This window comes from Meles meles, chromosome 6 (assembly GCF_922984935.1).
Source record: "Meles meles chromosome 6, mMelMel3.1 paternal haplotype, whole genome shotgun sequence".
Lineage (NCBI taxonomy): Eukaryota > Metazoa > Chordata > Mammalia > Carnivora > Mustelidae > Meles > Meles meles.
This window is the reverse complement of record NC_060071.1, coordinates 48436271-48456741: the sequence shown is the minus strand read 5'-3', so window position 1 is coordinate 48456741 and position 20471 is coordinate 48436271. Positions and strand designations below refer to the sequence as shown.

At 36.8% G+C, this 20471-nt stretch overlaps 1 protein-coding gene and 1 non-coding gene across 7 annotated transcripts in view; one reads left to right on the top strand and one right to left on the bottom strand.

Annotated features, from left to right (window-relative positions):
• Positions 1-20471, top strand: part of CSNK1G1 (casein kinase 1 gamma 1) — a 191892-nt gene that overhangs the window by 78327 nt on the left and 93094 nt on the right. For all 6 annotated transcript variants that reach the window (XM_046008581.1, XM_046008578.1, XM_046008580.1 and 3 more), the window contains one exon: positions 2674-3073. In XM_046008581.1, coding sequence (XP_045864537.1) covers positions 2893-3073 — 181 coding nt within the window. In that variant the 5' untranslated portion in view covers positions 2674-2892. The remainder of the gene's footprint in view (positions 1-2673; positions 3074-20471) is intronic.
• On the bottom strand, positions 16352-16453 carry LOC123945357. The gene has a single exon (XR_006819195.1). It is a non-coding gene; the product is annotated as a U6 spliceosomal RNA (small nuclear RNA).

The following is a 20471-nucleotide window of genomic DNA, read 5'->3' as shown; positions in this document are numbered from 1 at the left end:
ACTTGAAATGAAACCATACCAGCTTCTTTCTAGATGAATTCTAAGAGTTTTTAAGGTTAATCAGTATTCTCTTGTACCATTTTGTGTAAATATTTGGTTATGTCATTGAAAATCTGTTTTCTATTAAGCAAGACCATCATAATTGTTATTCAGTATTTATTAAGTACCAATTATATGTAAGAAACTAAAGGAGATATGACAAGATCCCTAACTTAAAAGGCATATAATCAAATGGAATATTGGAATACATATCAATATAATCTGGTACATGGTAAGTTGCAAATGTATGCATAGTATACACAGTGGTGCTCCAAGTGTTAATGGTGAGTTGGTTATAAAAGGTTTCATAAGGGTCATAGGATGTGAGTCAGGCCGTTAAGACAGAAGAGGCCATTCTAGGTATAAGGGCCAACAATGGATGCTCCTTGTGTTTATGTGGTAACTTAAAAAAAAAATTAATTTTTAATTAACATATAATGTATTATTTGCTTTAGGGGTACAGGTCTGTGACTCATCAGTCTTACATAAGACACAGCACTCACCACAACACATACCCTCCCCAATGTCCATCACCCAGCCACCCCCTTCCCCCCACCCCGCTCCACTCCAGCAACCTTCAGTTGTTTATAGAGATTAAGAGTCTCTTATGGTTTGTCTCCCTCTCTGGTTCATCTTGTTTCATTTTTCCCTCTCTTCCCCTGTGATCCTCTGCTTTGTTTCTTAAATTCCACTATCAGGGGTGCCTGGGTGGCTCAGTGGATTAAGCCGCTGCCTTCGGCTCAGGTCATGATCTCAGGGTCCTGGGATCGAGCCCCGCATTGGGCTCTCTGCTCAGCGGGGAGCCTGCTTCCTCCTCTCTCTCTGCCTGCCTCTCTGCCTACCTGTGATCTCTGTCTGTCAAATAAAAAAAAAAAATTCCACTATCAGTGAGATCGTATGATAATTGTCTTTCTCTGATTGACTTATTTCACTTAGCCTAATACCATCTAGTTCCATCCCCATCATTGCAAATGTCAATATTTCTTTTTTGATGGCTGCATAATATTACTCTGTGTGTGTGTATGTACGCGCATAATATAAAATATACATAAATAATGTAACTTTTTGATACAAGAATTTAAATAGGGAGTTTAAAAGTAAAGGAATTCAAATGACAAGCTAAAGAGTTTGCAATAGAGAAGTAGAAAATAGGTTTGATCAGTGGGTGGTGATAAAGAAATAGGATTTTGAAAAATTGTTCAATTTGATTTCTTAAATGAGAAGTGCCATATAAAAGTAGTATTAAATATTATTCATCTTTCATAATTACAGGTTAGACTATGCTCATGTCGCATGCATATATTAGAAAACTGGTTTCTTAAGTGTAAATTTTTTCCATGTTTGTGGGAGTTAAAGTGATTCTTCTGGGCTACAAGCAGGTGTTAAAAACATCCTTTTCTCAGCTGAACATGATTTTTGCAGGGTTCTAACCTGGCAAGTACTATATGTTTTTCTATACATACATGCAAGTATACATGGATAATGATGTATGTGATTACTCCACGTAATGTTTCATGAGTTTAAGCGCAATGGAGAAAGTTAGTGACAAGTATAAAAATAACCTCCATCTGTTCGAGTGAACACATATGAAAAGTATGAAGAGCAATAGATAAGGAAGTACATTTTTCCAAATCTTATAAATGAAACTATTACACTAGTGATAATTTATGAAAATTTGGTAGTTAGTTCAATAGGATAGGCTAAGATCCATCTTTTTCCTGTCTTCAGAGAAATTTATAAGGGAAGAAAATCTAGCCTGACGTGTCTCATACAAAGACACATACTTGCACCAGTTAAGACAGAACTATCTAAAACATTTTAAGTTTTATTTCCCTTCTCTTACTAAGACTGTTTGAAGGACTTTTAGTAAACAACAAAGATAATTAGAGGATATTAAGTACAATTGCAAAGCTTCAGTCTAGGACTGCTTAGTATCACTAGGGTTTTGGGAAGTTTTTTATAGAACTAGTTTGTGTCATCAGTAACTTGGATTGGATTGTGTTGTTGCTGTCAGTGCTTGGTAATGGTGGGGAGATGGAGGAGGTGGGACGGAAAGGAAATTCATTTGTGGTAAGTTCTATTCAAAATTGAAGGAAGAGCTTTTAATTGTCCACAGTTTATTTAACTAGACTTAACCCCACTTTTTCTTTCTGTTGGCCAGTGATGAAAAAGGGAGCAAATAGCTTTCTTGTGGGTCATATGTTGTACAGTACTAGAAGATAGCATTTATGTATGTGTATATGTATGTACTTAAATACATACGTATATTATGTATGTATGTAAGTAGGTTCCACTCCCAGTGTGGAGGCCAACAGAGGACTTGGACTCATGACCCTGAAATCAAGAATTGGATTCTTAACCTACTGTGCCACCTAGGCACCCCAGAGATAGAATTTTATATTAAAGGCTTGCGTGTTCCCTTAGCTGCCATGGTCTGCAGCTTACCGAGCTTATGCTACCAGATGAATAACTAGTCCAGATGGCTAAACTGTTGGAGAATATAAAACCAAAATCCATTTCAGGAAGCTACCCACTTTGTTCATTTTTGGATAAGATCCATTCTAATTAGTGGTAACTTTCTGAATTTGTTTTAAAATTTAATTTTTAACTCTATGTTTCTTGATTTTTACCTAGGTTACAAAATACCCTCCTATGTTTGAGATCCACAGACTACATGCCCTACAAGAACAAATCAATGATTTTTCATCTCCTGGAGATACATTAGAAACATAAATATGGTGTCAAAAGATCTCCTTACTTTTCTCTGACTACGGTTTATTTGGACGTACTTTTGTATTGAAGAGAATTATACGGACTGAGGCTACTCGTGCAGAGACTCTGTGGTGTAAAATCATGGACCATTCTGGTAGGGAGAAGGATGAAAGACAACGGACAACTAAACCCATGGCACAAAGGAGTACGCACTGTCCCCGACCGTCTGGCACCTCAACGTCCTCTGGGGTTCTTATGGTGGGACCCAACTTCAGGGTTGGCAAGAAGATAGGGTGTGGGAACTTCGGAGAGCTCAGATTAGGTAAGGACTTGGTTTTATCAGTGACTTCCAGCAATGACAGCTTTGGTGTGTTTAACATAAGCAGTTATAATTTCATGAGAAATTATCTTAAGGAGGACTTGTTATTATAAGAACTAAAGAATTTGTGAAGGGGACTATAGTCATTATCAGTTATAATTGTATTCAAGGTTCATCTCTGTGCATGATAGGCTTTTAAATTTACCACCAATTCTGAGATTTTATGATGTAGGAGCACTATATACAGATATCAATAAAATGAAAATTCTAATTTAGTTGGTCTGAGAGGTAGACCTAAGTTCTTTTTAACAAACTTCAGGTGACCTAGATGTTGTTGGTCCTTGAACCACACTCTAAGAAGGGAGTAAGGTCTTGCTTTAAATCTGACTCCACCCCTGATAAGGAATAAATCCTTAATGAGTAATACCCAGACTTAGTCTGTAAGGATATACTTCCTGTTCAGAGAGGCTTTCCAACTGATACTGTGTTTGCATTTCTTCCTGGAAATACCAACATCAGGATTGAGCTAGAACTCCAGGGAGAAGTTACTCGATTTTATTTCCCAACCAGGGAAATGGATTTTTTAATTTCAAGTATGAATTTGTGAGTATGAGGAAAAAAATGACAAAACCAACCAGTTTGAAGATGTGAAATTGGGAAGAAGGTACAGTAGGTATTTATAAATTTTTCAGTGGCCCTCCCTGGTCACTGAAATGGGAATGAGAAAATGAATTGGGAAGAGAAAATGAAAGATCTTATATGAAGTTGGACATCAGCTTGGAGAATGTGAAGAGGTTCCCTTTTAGGCTAAAGTGTTTGCTTTTTCTCCATAGCTGTTATGGGTATGGATGATTATAAAGACCCATTGTAAGAGACTCTGCCCCTTGAGGGAACAGGAGAACAGGAGTATGGAAGGGTAACATGATTATTGTTTGTCACCTTTTCTTCTGTTCTGCAGAAGAATGGAAAAATGTTGTCTCTGGTCCCCCATAGAGAGAATCAGGGAAGCATCACTACACTAGTGAGAGATCACTGGGTGCACAGTTCAATTTAAGGATGCTGAGTATGAATTTATTTTTACTGGTAGAAGGCCAGCAGCCTGGAATTTTAAGACCTCACTAGTGTAATGGAAGGCTCTTTATATTTAGCGATGTTCGAGTTAGCAAATCTAGCAGATGCTACTGAGAATAGGAGTAAGATGTGTAATTTCACACTGCTTGAGTTCCTAGCAACTACTGAGTTGTTTTAGTAGCTAGTTTTGTGAATATTCATTTATGTAATGGATTGACTTTGCTCTAACATCACAGTAGTAAGTTGAATTAGAGTATGACATAAACATCCACAGAATTACTACTGAGAGGCAGTTTGATGCACATGAATTCTTGCTTTCTCAGAACATCATAAAATTGTTTGATTTCTCTAAAAGTAAAGGAAAACTTCAGTCAGTAAAAACTGGAAATCTGTCTTATTTAACTATTTGTATTAGATGATCTTTAAGTTTACATGGGAATAGAAAAACTTAGTGAGTTAAAAGGATAAATTTGTACCCATATGTATTTCAGAGTCCTTATGTGAATTTAGGGTAATTTTGGTAGTTCTCATTTTGGCTTGCCTTGTAATCAGTAGAAAGAAGACTTCTCTTTCTTTTGAAGTGGTTTTAGTCTTTTGTGCTTATCAAGTTTTCATTAGCCCTGGGACCGTATTGTCATGACATTGTATGTAGGAATACATTTTTATCTACAGAAACCAGAAAACAAACTTCCAGAATCATTTGACGTCTTCCTAACAATAGGATATGCTATATACTCCATTCCACTGCTCTTCGGGTGTGATGTTCGTAAGTAGGAGATTGTGCAGACAACAGATGATATAAACTAGAAATTGCAAACTCAAGACAGGTACAGATGGCCCTTCACCAAGGCTGCTACTTACAAGGCCATGCTTTCTTCTCCACATTCATTTCTTTTTCTAGCCACACTGTCTCTCTGGCCCTCAAATAGCCAAATGCATTTCTGTTTTCAGAGCTTTTGTACTTAAAGTTCCTTCTACTGCAGAATTTTTCTCCCAAATTTTGGTTAGGTGGTTGCTTCTCATCCTTCAGGCTTTACCTTTTCTTTCCTTCTCAGAGAAACCTTCAGTGATTTCTTCCCCACCTCCATTTAAAATGGCACATTTCTCTCCTAGCTATGAAGCCAAACACTTTATTTTATTTTATTTAGTTTTTTAAAAGATTTTATTCATTCATTTGACAGACAGCACAAGTAGGCAGAGAGGCAGGCAGAGAGAGAGGAGGAAGCAGGTTCCCTGCTGAGCAGAGAGCCCGACGTGGGGCTCGATCCCAGAACCCTGGGATCGTGACCTGAGCTGAAGACAGAGGCTTAACCCACTGAGCCACCCAGGCGCCCCCAAACACTTTATTTTAGTCATCACATTGATCACTACCTGAAATGATTTATTTGTGTTTATTTACCTGCTAATTGTCTCTCCTTACTTGAATATAACCCCCTTGGAGGGTGGGGATTCTATCTGTGTTATTTACTGTTGTTAATCTGTGGATTGGATAGATAGATAGCCAGATGAATGGGAAGAGAGAAGGAAAAAAAAAAAAATAGCCTCCTTCAGGATCCTGTTATAGGGGGGTGGGGGTGATGGTAGGTAGTGGCCTTAGTACCACTGATTTAGGAGACCTCTGGATTCCAGGTAGAGAAACAAAGAAAATAATGCAGTGTTAGTACATTTTGGTTCTCTGCAAACCTGTTTCTACCCCATCATTCATTTAACAAACATTTTTCTTTCAAGATTTTATTATTTATTTGAGAGAGGGTGAGGGAGCGAGCAAGAGCAGAGGGAGAGGGAGAAGCAAGCTCTCTGCTAAGCAGGGGACCTGATGTGGTACTTGATCCCAGGAGCCCGAGATCATATCCTGAGCGGAAGGCAGACAGTTAACAGAGTAAGCCACCCAGGTGCACCTTAACAAACATTTCTTGAATAATTACTAACTTACTAGACTTTGGGAAAGATAGAATAACAAAATGTAGTTTCTATCCTCAAGAATCTGTCTCAGTCTACTGGTAGAAAGAAAAAAACAAATTGTAACACAAAGTGAAAACTATTATAATATATTAAAAACTGCTTTAGCAGCGGTTAATGAAGATTTCAGAAAGGAAGCATTATTTGAGAATAGGACAAGACTTCCACTGGTGGGCACAAGGAAGAAGGGCTCTCCAGCAGTAGGAACATGAAACATTATCAGAGTAGCAACTGTTTAACCCAGCAGCATGACTGGGTTAATGGATGTGAAGTAAAAGGTAGTAATAGATGGCTCCATCAGGGAGGTTGGGGCCAGATTGTGAAGTGTTTGGATGGTACTTAAAGCATTTGGACTTTATCCTGTAGGTAGCAGAGTAGAATCATCAAGGGTTTTACAACAGAAGAGTGGCATGATCTGGTTTGTATTCTAGATGGAAAGATAATTCAGGTAGTTGTAAGATTAGATCAGATAAGAAAGAGATTGACATCTTGTGAATTTTGCTCTAATTGTAAAACTTGTCACATTGTATTATCTTCCCCCATGTCTCTGCCTCAAGATAAGCTTGATGGTAGTACTTTGCTTCATTAATCTTTATATTCTCAGCTCCTTTTTACTGTGTATGGCATATAATATATATTTAAGAAATGTTAATGGGTACTTAAGAAATGTTTGTTTGGGGGCACCTGGGTGGCTCAGTGGGTTAAACCTCTGCCTTCGGCTCAGGTCATGATCTCAGGGTCCTGGGATCGAGCCCCGCATTGGGCGCTCTGCTCGGCGGGGAGCCTGCTTCCCCCTCTCTCTCTGCCTGCCTCTCTGCCTACTTGTGACCTCTCTCTCTGTCAAATAAATAAATAAAATCTTAAAAAAAAAAAAAAAAAGAAAAGAAAAGAAAAAGAAATGTTTGTTTGGCTTTACAGTCTAGGTCAGAAATGGCCAGACCTGCCTTAGCTTTTAGCTCTGAAAATGGCAGTGAGGTGGAGAGGAAGGGATGAATTAGGGAGAAATTTCAGAAGTAGATTGTAGGCAGGATTTGACCCCCTACATTTGAGGGAAAGCTTTCAAAGATGACTGAATTTGCCAGCTTGGAGAGACCAAGTGAATGAGGAAACTTTGAATGGCAGTAGGAAATACAGGATTTGAGTTGGTGGTAGGGAAGATAGGTAGATAATATACTGACTTTGAGGAGTGTGCAGCACATACGCAAAAATGTGAATCTGAGACTAAGAAAATTTTAGGCTTGAGGTAGGGATAAGGAGGTCATCACTATGTGTGTTAATGGACACACAGTCACAGATGATGAGATGATACTTTATGGAGTTTGTATGAGTGGGAGAAAGGTGCATTTAAGGGATGCTGGAAGAGGAAGAGCTTGAAGAGTAGTGAGGTTGAAAAGTCAGAAGAGTTTTTAACCTCACTACTCTTCAAGCTCTTCCTCTTTTTCCAGGGGTGTCTGGGTGGCTCAGTTGGTGGAGCATGCAACTCTCAATCTAAAGGTTGTGAGTTCAAGCCCCATGGTGGGTATAGAGATTACTTAAAAATAAAATCTTTAAAAAAAAATCTTTATCCAAAGATAACCACTAATTTAATTTAATTTAATTTAATTTTCTAGAACGTCTATCAGGACATATTTTGGAAATGTAATCAAACTTTAGTATAAACATGTTTTTATCACTTAATATAGCACAGATTTCTTTTTTCAGTTTAAATACAGATCATTCTTGGGGTGCCTGATGCCTCAGTTGGTTAAGCGTCTGCCTTCTGCTCAGGTCATTATCCCAGGATCCTGAGATTGAGCCCTACATCTGACTCTCTGCTCAGCGGAGAGCCTGCTTCCCGCTCTCCCTCTGCTGCTCCCCCTGCTTGTGCTCTGTGCCTCTCTCTCTGTGAAATAAATAAGAATCTTTTTAAAAAATAAAAAATACAGATTATTATTTTTTTGAGAGAGAGAGCATACATGTGAAATGGCAGGGGAGCAGGGAGAGAGAGCTCCATGCCCAGCGCAAAGCCGTGTACCAGCTCTATCTCACGACCCTGAGATCACCACCTGAGCCAAAACCAAGTATCAGACACTTAACCAACTGAGCCACCCAGGCGTCCCTAGATCATTCATTTTTAATATCCGTAGTTATTCTGTAATTTAGCCCATTTATATTTCATATTAATTGTTTCTGTCTTTTCATATTATAAGTGATACTGTACTGAGCATCCTAATAGATGCCTGCAGTAGTACATCCTTATTGTACAGACTTGGCTAATTATTTTCTTAGGGTAAATCTGGGAAGTGTACACTCTGAGTCAAAGGATATACATATTTGTGATTTTGTTGCATATTGGAAATTGGACCCATAGAAAGATGGCTTCTCTTTACTTTCTGCCTGTGTGTTCATGCATGTGCATGGGTGATTCTTTCCCTGCCCCTTCAAAAGCCCTGAACATTACTGAGAATCTTTTGATGTATGCTAGTCTGATAGGGTAAAATGGTGTCTTATTAAATATGTGTAGATTCATGGGTAAAGTTAAATGTCTTTATACATTGATTTATATTTTTTCTTTAAGAGTTGCTTCTTTGTGGCCTTTGCCTCTTTCTCATTGGAAAGATTATTTCTGTGGAGTCTTACCTGTGTATATTGCCTCAATAGTAAGGGAATTTTGAAGATTTGAGAAAGGAAGATTGATGAAGGATGATTGTGAATAAAAGGTTGGAGGAATACAGTGGAGTGGAGATACATGTGCAAACTGTTTTTTATTAATTGAGAAACATGGGTCTATTTTGAGGCCTTTTTAAAAAAAATTTTTGAGTATTCTGAATCAGGCCTGGAAAGAATCATGTAAACATTAAGTTGTGAATGATTCTCTTCCTCCAGAATTAAGAAAATGTTGTCTACATTTAGTATAGTCTACAAGTAAATGGCTAATGGCTTGTTTTTCTTTTTAGTTATAAGAATAAGTAGATGATACTTCTTACCCATTCCTAATATGTGTCTATGTTAATGGGAGACCCTTTAGACTAGACAGTGTTGCATATAATTTTAATAATCTTCATATTATCCTTGTGAAATAGGACATTGTTAGAGAATCATTTTACTTGCAAATAAGAAAATGGAGGCGCAAAGAATTCTTTTTATTTTATTTATTTATTTGTTTGTTTGTTTTTGCTGTTTTTCATCTTTGGTACCTGATGAAATACACAAAAGTACATCATTAACACAGAAGAATGTTTTTGACAAAAGTAAATTGGCCAAGGGTAGCAACTTGTCCTTTGACACCCTCCTCCCTGGCTTCTAAAATAAGATACTTTTTTCTGTGACTAAAATAGGGTGTACATGACAACATCTTTGCATATTGTTCTTTCCTTACCTGAATTACTTATCTGTCATTAATGAAGTTAATTGGAATTTTAACTTAATCTTTTACCAGCCAGTTCTGTATTTGGCAGTTATGATCATTAACAGTTTACAGATGCATATTTTCTAAAACCCTTCATTTCATATTGTGTCCCACAAGGCCTTAGAGCCCTTATTTCCCACTGTGAGATAATGGGAAATGAAGAATGAGAAGATAGGACTCTCGCCTATATACTGAGTTTTCAATAAGATTATGTTTAAAAGATACCAATCTGCTGAGTTAAAATTTTTAAGATCGTATTTATTTATTTATTTATTTATTTGAGAGAGAGCACTTGCGAGCAAGGGGGAAGGGGCAGGAGGAGAGGAAGAAAGAGTCTTTTTTTTTTTTTTTAAAGATTTTATTTATTTATTTGACAGACAGAGAATACAAGTAGGCAGAGAGACAGGCAGAGAGAGAGGGGGAAGCAGGCTCCCTGCTGAGCAGAGAGCCCGATGGGGGGCTCGATCCCAGTACCCTGGGATCATGACCTGAACCGAAGGCAGAGGCTTTAACCCACTGAGCCACCCAGGCGCCCCAAGGAAGAAAGAGTCTTAATCACCTCTGCACTGAGCGCAGAGTCCCACATGGGGCTCAATCCCACAACGTCCAGATCATGACCCAGGCTGAAAAAAAGAGCTGGACACTTAACCGACTGCACCACCCACGTACCCCTTTGCTGTGTTAAAATTTTTTTGAAAATCATTCATCTGAAAGAATATAGGCTTAAGATAAAATTTAAAAGTGTTTTATTCTTTAGTTGAAAGTGAAGGCATTATAAAATGAATTATTACTTTTTCACTCATAGTTTCTTAATAAATCAATTAATCTATTTTGAACAAATAGAACTAAGTATGTATCAGCCCAAAACTATGCCACCATTGAAACAGAAACAGCTGTGTTGTGCTTTTACAGCATTGTTAAGGTTTTCCTATACATTTGCAAACTTGTAGCGTCTTTGGATGGAACAAACTAAAACAAGGTTAGAAGTCATGTCATTACTCTCTTTCCCAAGTGGTTAGAGTCCTGGAGTCATAATGCCTTTCGAAGTTTTTTCCCCCCTTTTTAAGATGAGAGTAATAATATCTTTACAGATTTGTTAGGAGCTATAATTCCCATAATATATATAATCACATAATATGGTGGTTGATAACATAGTGAGCATTTATATACATAATACAAATATTGTTTAAACTTTTGTTTTAATTTTTTCCAACCTTGTATGAAGATTTTCAAATTTTTACTAAAAAGTAAAAAGGATAGGATGGTGATTATCCATAATATACTATTACCTAGATTTACCAGTTGTTAATATTTTGTCCCATATGCTTTATATCTTTGGGGAGGTGTGTGTACATTTGTGTGTGTGTGTGAGAGTATATGAATGTGTGTCTGTGCTTGCACCATTCAAAGTAAGTTGTAGACCTGACAAAATACCTTCCCCTCTCAGGGATGTTTATGTCCCCACTTCACAGGTATGTAACAGATTATATCCTTTGTTTTGCTTCCACGGTATGTTGTGAAGGGCTTTAATATTATGATTCCAGAAATAAGGCATTTTCATTTTCTTGAAAAATTATGAATAAGTATAAAATTCTTGTTCTTAGTATTATAATAGTTTTAATTTCTTTTGAAATTACACCCTGTTGGTTCTAACTCAAGCAGAGGTTGTAGAATTAAACAGCTTTAACAGATCTTGAGGAAGAATTTTTTTTTGGGGTCAGCATAATCCATCAAAAATGGTAGGAGTCAAGCATTTCAACCATATTCGCTGACACCAAGTCTGCATCACATTAATACAACAATTTTAGAAGTGTCGCGGATAGGATTCTTGCAGGATTATTCATCTTGGCTGGTTTATCAGGAAAATTAAATGGTGAAGTTTTGAAGATTGCTGAAACTGGAACTGTGTGAGCAGGATTATGAAACGAAGCTGATTTTGGATTTGATTATGAGGAGAGTTCAGAATCAATATTTACTTGATGCCATTATGCATCCTAAGGAGAAAACTGTCTGAACTTAGACTTTTCCAAAAAGGCAAAGCTTTTATCAAAGGAAGTGGAGTTTACTGCCAGTCATAGTGGACTCTCAGTGAGTAGATCATGTTAGATTAATCCAGTTTTTTCCTGAGTTAGGGTTACTAGGGCAAGAGAATGCTATAGACATATATATTTTTATGATCTAATTTTTTAAGTGTTATTTTTTAAGTAATTTCTACACCCAGTGTGGGGCTCAAACTCACAACCCTGAGATCCAGAGTCATACGCTCTACCAATTGGGCCAGTCAGTCGCCCCTTTTATAATCTGATTTTAATGAAAACAATCATATGGCATAGGTTGTGAAATCCTGATCTCTACAGGCAAGCATTTTAACTCTTTTAACGATGTTCTCTAGATACCTCCTTTCTTCTAAGTGTTATTAAAAATTGTTTTTTATTTTTCTGGTGTACACCATCCCAGTCACTCCCCACCTTCTCCCAACATACTTACGTTATACTTTTCATTTAAACTATTTTTCTACATTTATAGTGTTACGGTTGTGAAAATACTGTTCACAACTGAGCTATGAGAGCACTATTATTATATTTTCTTTCACGTACATCTTCATCCCCCTTCCCTCAGAATTAAAAATTACTGATACTTGATTTTTAAAGAATTTTCTTAGTTATCCACATATCTTTCATTAATCCTTCTCAGGTTTCCAACAGAATTGTAAACTTTCTATCAATATCATTAGGCAGTCTTAGCATTAAGATTACTCCTCTGTCGTATACGTCCACTTTCTCGGGTCTTGTCTGTTTAGTACTTCTGAAGGTTGATGTCTTCAGTCTGCTGTTTTCTCACCTACTTATATCTGTCTGGTTTTTTTTGGTAGTTTCAATGGGGTTTTAGAGAGGACTAGAGCTAAATGCCTCTTTTTTTAGCTACCATGTTAAGTCAGCTCTCTCTATGTGTCATACATTTTTATTCAGCAAGGCATTTATTTGACAGACTTTGAGATATCCTAGTGACATATAAAAATGTGAGCTAGCTGCTAAGATAGTTAAGTAGATTTTGTAGTTGTTTTAACCACCATCAACAAAGAGCATTTGTTAGTGGATTGTTGTCATCATTAATGCTATATAAACTCCAGACTGATGAAAGTAAGAGTTACTTAAGTTTTTGGCCTGTAAGAAACCTTGGCATTGCCTTGTCCAACCTTCATCATTTTAAAGATGAGAGAGATTAGAGACTAAAGGACTTGGTCAAGGGAAAATGAACTAGTTTGCCACACAGTTGCAACCAGAGCCCAGATCGGGACATCCCAAACACTTTATTTCCATTCTGTACTATGTAATCGCACCACCTGTCACTTACGTGGGTGGTTGAAATACCACGTGAGATAAAAAAAATTAAAAGGGCATTAGAATAAATATCTCATTCCAAAGATGATAGTCATTGGCATTTAGTACAATTACCTGTTACTAGGAAAAGAAATATAAAGTATAAAATGGTAGCCAAAAATCTTCTCTTTAAGTAACATTAGTTTCTCTGGTGGACCATTCCCAACTTTAATCTTCAGGGATTTTTCTGGGAGTTGAGGAAGGAAAACATTGGCTAATTAATTAATTATTATTTTAATTTTTAATTTTTTAGCAATGTGTGTATTTTAGAATTTAGAGTAAAATCAAAGTGGAGGAGGACATTGTAAACATTGTACATTATTCTACCCTGAGCTTTTTATTTGAATAAGGTTCAGGGGGAAGTGAGGCTAGAGATGTCAGCAGTCCGTTCTTGACTAAGTGTGGGCCATGATGTAGATTTTGCACTTTTATTCTGTAGGTAGCAAAAAAACCTGGAAAGGCATTATATGTCATCTTTCCCCCTTGCTGGAGACCATAAATTAATAAGAACTTCTGATCTCATTTTTCCATCCCACAAAAAAAAAATAATTTTTCTCAAAAAATTGAAAAGCATTTAATTTTTTATATTTTTTAAGATTTTATTGATTTTTTGATTTATTGATTGATCGATTTTTTATTTTTTTTTATTTTTTATTTTTTTTAAAGATTTTATCTATTTATTTGACACAGAGAGAGATCACAAGTAGGCAGAGAGGCAGGCAGAGAGAGAGGAGGAAGCAGGCTCCCCGCGGAGCAGAGAGCCCGATGCGGAGCAGAGAGCCCGATGCGGGGCTCGATCCCAGGACCCTGAGATCATGACCTGAGCCGAAGGCAGCGGCTCAATCCACTGAGCCACCCAGGCGCCCTGATCGATTTTTTAAAAAGATTTTATTTATCTGACAGATCACAAGTAGGCAGAGAGGCAGGCAGAGAGAGAGAGGGAGAAGTAGGCACCCTGCTGAGCAGAGAGCCCCATGTGGGGCTGGATCCCAAGACCCTGAGATCATGACCTAGGCCAAAGGCAGAGGCTTAACCCACTGAGCCACCCAGATTTATTGATTTGAGAGAGCACACACACAAATGGGAGGAGGGAGAGGGACAAGCACATTCTGTCCTGAGCACGTAGCCCAATGTGGGGCTTGATCCATGACACTGAGATCGTGACCTGAGTGAAATAAAAATTTGGACGCTTAACCAGCTGAGCCATCCAAGCATCCCTAATTTTTTTGTATTGTTAAAGAACACAGAACAGTCTTTTTTTTAAATCCAGTAATACTGGTACGTAAAGAATAATAGAGTTTTCTCAAGTTTGGATGGTTTCGCTTCAACAGTAAGTGCTTTGTGATTTTAAGTAATTCTGTGTTCCTATGATTAAAGGGCTCTCTTGGGTAGTTCAGAATAATGTTTCTGCCATGAACCTAGAAGTTCAGATGTCTTTTTGAGGTGGTAAGCTACTTTTTCTATCTTTATTTTATAAACTACTTCAGGGATTAAATAATTTTTAAAAATCTAAATAATAATTAGATGGTTTGGATTTGAACATCCAGAAATTCCAAATCATGAAAGTAGTTTTGTATTGTTTTTGTTTCGGTAGACAGAATTGCAACATCACAGAAAAATAGAGCAAAGGCTTTGTTCTGTCATATGTGTGTGTATATACATATATGGAGTATATACATATGTATGCACCTTGGCTAAACAAATTTGGAGATGCTTTGGGATTCTGCTTTTTTATTTACTAAATTGCTAAAATGATTTTCATGATTACAAGTTTAATGGCTATATTTTTTTTCATCAAGTGCATTACCACAACTGTTACTGTATAATTGGGCTTCTGGTTACTTACAGATTTTATTATTATTATTATTATAAGTAAATAAGCGGGGCGCCTGGGTGGCTCAGTGGGTTAAGCCTCTGCCTTTGGCTCAGGTCATGATCCCAGGTCCTGGGATGGAGCCACGCATCGGGCTCTCTGTTCAGCAGGGAGCCTGCTTCCCCCTCTTTCTCTCTGCCTGCCTCTCTGCCTACTTGTGATCTCTGTCAAATAAATAAACAAAATCTTTTTTAAAAAAAAGCAAATAAGCATTTTCATAAAGATAGATTAATATCAGAAATATAACATCCTCCTCTATAGCTTACTGGGTAAAATTAGTTTTATATATATTGCACAGGAAATTTATACATCAATGATACAAGTGCAGTTTTCTACAGATACTCCAAAATATCTCTATTTTCAGAATATTTGATTATTTTTTCACAAAAATTTACGAAGAGTATGTTAAGGTAAATTAGAATTATAAATTATATTTGCCGGAATTTTTAGCTGTGTTATATAGTAAAACTGCATATGGTATCATTTTTCTTTACAAGTTCTAGTTCTCTGGAAGAAGGCTGAAGACTAGCAAACGGATTGAAACAACAATAAAAATTTTAAAATGGCTTAGCAGCTAAAATAGGTGTCTTAGGATCTGTGTACCCAAAAGTTTCTATATTTTAGAACGATAATCTTTTCCTTAAAGCTTCTCTCTTCATATTTTATACGCATTTCTAACAAGCTTTATTTTCTTAGTCTCCCATAGAGTAGATACACAGGAGAAGGGTATTATATATATCAAGAAGTAATTACTAGCAGACTGATAGCAAGGGAGGGGACAGAGTACACAAAATAGCAGTCTAGACAGCCTTATATATTTCATTAACCTTCAAGGGTATCATTCATGTGACAATATAACTATTACTTATCTTGATCAGATTCATTTAAAAAAAAACAGATATTCTGTCCTTTAAAAAAATTTTTAGGGGTGCCTAGGTGGCTCAGTTGGTTAAGCATCTGACTCAGTTTCAGCTCAGGTCATAATCTCATGGGGTTGTGAGATGGAACCCCATTTCAGGCTTTGTGCTCGTTGGTGAGTCGGCTTGAGATTCTTTCTCTCCTTCTGCATCTACCCCTCTCCCCACTTGTGTGCTCTCTCTCTCTCTAAGATAAATAAATCTTAAAAAATTATTTTAATTGAGGTATAATTGCCATATAACATTAGTTTCAGGTATACAACATAATGATTTGATATTTTTGTATATACTCCAGAATGATCATCAAAGTAAGTTCAGTTAACATCTGTCATCCTACATAGTTAACAAATTTTTTTTCCTATGATGAGAACTTGTAAGATTTACTTTCTTTTTTTTTTTTTAAAGATTTTATTTATTTATTTGACAGCGAGAGAGAGAGAGAGAGAGAGAGATCACAAGTAGGCAGAGAGGCAGGCAGAGAGAAGCAGGCTCCCTGCCGAGCAGAGAGCCCGATGCGGGACTTGATCCCAGGACCTTGAGATCATGACCTGAGCTGAAGGCAGCGGCTTAACCCACTGAGCCACCCAGGCGCCCCAAGATTTACTTTCTGAACAAATTATAAATAAGCAACTGTAGTCACCATGCTATACATTACATCCCCGTTACTTACTTATTTTATAATTGGAGATATGTAAAAATATGGAACACTTTACAGATTTATATGTCATCCTTGCACAGGGATTTTGCTAATCTATGTATCATTCCAACTGGTACATGTGCTGCCAAAATGAGCACCACATACTCTTTATGAAGCCTGAAACTTCAGAAACATTTTCATTGTAAGTGATTTTAGTTTTTAGCTTTTACTGAAGGAGTGTCACTAGTCTGGAAAATTCATTAATATGAAAGAGTTCCCTAGTTAGAGTTTAAGAGATATTAATACTTTTTTTTTTTTTATAGATTTTGTTTATTGGAGAGAGAGTGTGTATGATCAGGGGAAAGGTCAGAAGGGGACAGAGAGGCAGAGAATCTCAAGCAGACTCTGCAACTGAGTGTGGAGCCTGATGTGGAGCAGGATCTCACGACCAGGTCATGACCTGAGCTGAAATCAAAAGTCAAATGCTTAACCGACTGAGCCACCCAGGCTCCCCCTAATACTTCTCTAATGAAAATAAATAATATGCTTCTAGGAATGGGTCATGGGAGAAGAGGTCCAAATTATTATTAAACAAAAGTATCTGTGTTTAATCTGAAAATGAAGTTAAGAAAAGAGTTCTATTTACAATATAATCAAAGGAGAATAAATTTAACAAAATGGGTATAGAACTTACATTCTTGAGAACTATAAAATGTCAAAAGAAATTAAAGAAGACCTAAATACATGGAAAGACATTCATATTCAGGGAGCAAACTTAATATTGTTAAGATGGTAGTACTCCCTAAATTGATCTCCAGTTCAACACAATCCCTGTCTGAATTCTAGCTGGCTTCTTTGTAGAAATTGACAGGCTGATTGTGAAATTCATAAGGAGTTGCAAGGTATACCTAAGAGCCAAATCAGTTTTGAAAAGCAAGAACAGAGTTGAATGACTCACACTTTTTTATTTTGAAACTTCCTACAAAGCAACAGTGATCTAATAGCAGTGGTACTTGCATTAGAACAAACGTAGTAGAGCAATGGGAACAGAATTGAGAATCAGATATGAATCTGTGGTCCATTGCTTTTCGACCAGCAGGCAAAGTATAATTTTTTCAACAGATAGTGCTAGGACAGCAGGATAGTTGAACCTGTACCTCATACCATATACAAAAATTAACCCAGAATGGGTCAACTAAATGTAAGAACCCAAACTATATAAAACCCTTAGAAATATCAAAGAAAGCAAAATCTTTGTGCCCTCAGATTTGGTGGTGGATTCTTAGATAAAATAATGTATTCTTAGATAAGTCAATTCTTAGATAAGAGACTGTTTTTACCGGATGATTAAGTTCAAATCATTGACAGTTCATGGTTTTAGATTTTCTAGAGTCAGTTGCTTTACCTTGAACTCTGTTCATAGTTGTCTTTTTTCACTCAATCCTTTTGCTTTTCAAAGGACCACCTAGACTTTTTTTTTCTTCCTGAATGCCTGAGGTGTCTGACTATTGCTATAATCTTCTCCTTGTCCCTGGGTCTCCATTTGGTCTTTTAATTTTCCACGGTTGTATTGTAGAGGTTTTCCAATGGCAAGTAATCCGCCTGTTTTGAAGGACTACTTCAAACCTATTAGGGATTCATAATGAAATATTTATTAATAAAATAGAGTACCAGGGATTTGCTTCAAAATAATTTATTTACTGAAATTGGGTAAGGTTACATGGGATAATCATTATATAACTTTAAAATTTTACATAATAAAATAAAAGTACTTCAGTATTTTTCTACTGCAGAGTATCATGCATTTTGGAGTGATTCATTCCAGTTTTTTTTTTTTTTTCTTAACCACGGTGATATGGACAGTTTTACACATTTGCTTAATAAAGCCTAGGCCTCTGTAAGTAGTCATAGGCTTACCTTCTTGAAATGGGGTATATGGGTCTTTCTTTGACCCCATTTATAAAAGGTACTGCCCCACCCTCTTTTACCTTACTCTACTGAGCCTCATTCCGGATTTTGAGCTGCTAGAAAGCCCTCATTTTTCTGACTAACAGATTGATCATAAAATTGTGTTTAATAGTTTAGGAAAGTCAGTGAAGCAAAGCCTATCACTGACTCAACTTGAAATCATTGAAACTACTTTTCAGAAGGCTTTTATTTGAAAAATTTTTCATTTATATATGTATTCTAGTTAAATTCCAGTTAACATACAGTGTGATATTAGTTATAGGTGTACAATACAGTGATTAATACTTCCATACACCACCTGCTGCTCATCACAGCAATTGAATTCCTTAATCCCCATCATGTATTTCTCCCATCCCACCACCCACCTCCGCTGGTAACCTTCAGTTCTCTATAGTTAAGAGTCTGTTTCTTGGTTCCCCCCAACCTTTTCTCTTTGCTTGTTTGTTTTGTTTCTTAAGTTCTACATATGAGTGAGATCATATGGTATTTGTCTTTCTCTGACTGACTTGTGTCGCTTAGCGTAGCATACCATTGTTTCATCCATGTTATTGCAAATGGCAAGAGTTCATTCTTTTTTATGGCTGAGTAATATTCCATTATATGTGTATGTATATACCACATCTTTTTAAAATTTTATTTTCTTTATTTGATAGAGTATGAGAATACAAGTGGGGGAGCATCAGAGGGAGAGAGAGAAGCAGGCTCTCCGCTAAGCAGGGACCCCTTTGTAGGGCTCCTAGGACCCTGGGGTCACCACCCAAGCCAAAGGCAGACACTTAACTGACTGAGCCACTGGGCCCCCCATACCACATCTTTATCCATTCATCAATGGACATTTGGGCTGTTTACATAATTTGACTATTGTAGATAATGCTGTATAAACATCGGGCATGTGTATCTTTTTGAATTAGTATTTTTGTATTCTTTGGATAAGTAGCTAGTGGTGTGATTGCTGGATCATAGGGCGGTTTTATTTTTAACTTTTTGAGGTACCTCCTGATGTTTTCCAGGATAGCTATAGCAGCTTGCATTCCCATCAACAGTATAAGAGGGTTCTCCTTCACATCCTCGTCAACATCTGTTGTTTCCTGTGCTGTTGATTTTAGCCATTCTGACAGGGGTGAGGTGGTATCTCATTGTAGTTTTGATTTGTGTTTCCCTGATTATGAGTGATGTGGAGCATCTTTTCATGTGTCTGTTGGCCATTTGGATGTCTTCTTTGGAGAAATGTCTGTTCATTTCTTCTGCCCATTTTTTAATTGGATTATTCATTTTCTGGGTGTTGAGATTGATAAGTTCTTTGTAGATTTTGGATACTACCCCTTTATCAGAGACGTCATTTGCAAATATCTTCTCCCATTCTGTAGGCTGCCTTTTAGTTTTGTTGTTTCCTTCACTGTGCAGAAGTGTTTTACTTCGGTGAAGCCCTAATTTTATAGTGCTTTTGTTTCTCTTGCCTCTAGAGACATATCTAGAAAGAAGTTACTACAGCTCATGTCACAGAGGTTACTGCCTGTATTCTTCTCTAAGATTTTTATGGTTTCAAGTCTCACATTTAGGTCTTTAATCCATTTTGAATTGATTTTTGTGTATGGTGTAAGAAAGTGGTCCAGTTTCATTCTTTTGCATGTTGCTACTGAATTTCCCAGCACCATTTGTTGAAGAGACTGTGTTTTTTCCACTAGATATTCTTTCCAGCTTTGTCAAAGGTTAATTGATGACACGGTTGTGGTTTCATTTCTGGGTTCTCTATTCTGTTTCTTTGATCTATGTGTCTATTTTTGTGCTGGTACCATACTGTTTTGATTACTACAGTTTTGTAATATAATTTGAAGTCTGGAATTGTGATGCCTCCAGCTTTACTTTTCTTTTTCTTTTTTTGCTTTGGCTATTTGGGGTCTTTCGTGGTTCCATATAAATTTTAGGATTATTTGTTCTAGCTCTGTGAAAAATGCTGATGGTATTTTGATAAGGATTGTAGTAATGGTGCAGATTGCTTTGGATAGTATAGACATTTTGACAATATTTATTCTTCCAATCCCTGAGCATGGAATGTTTTTCCATTTCTTTGTGTTGTCTTCAATTTCTTTCATCCGTGTCTTACAGTTTTGAGAGTGCAGGTCTTTTACCTTTTTGGTTAGGTTTATTCCTAAGTATCTTGTTGTTTTGGTTGAATTCATGACCTTGAGACCAAGACTTGCACGCTCT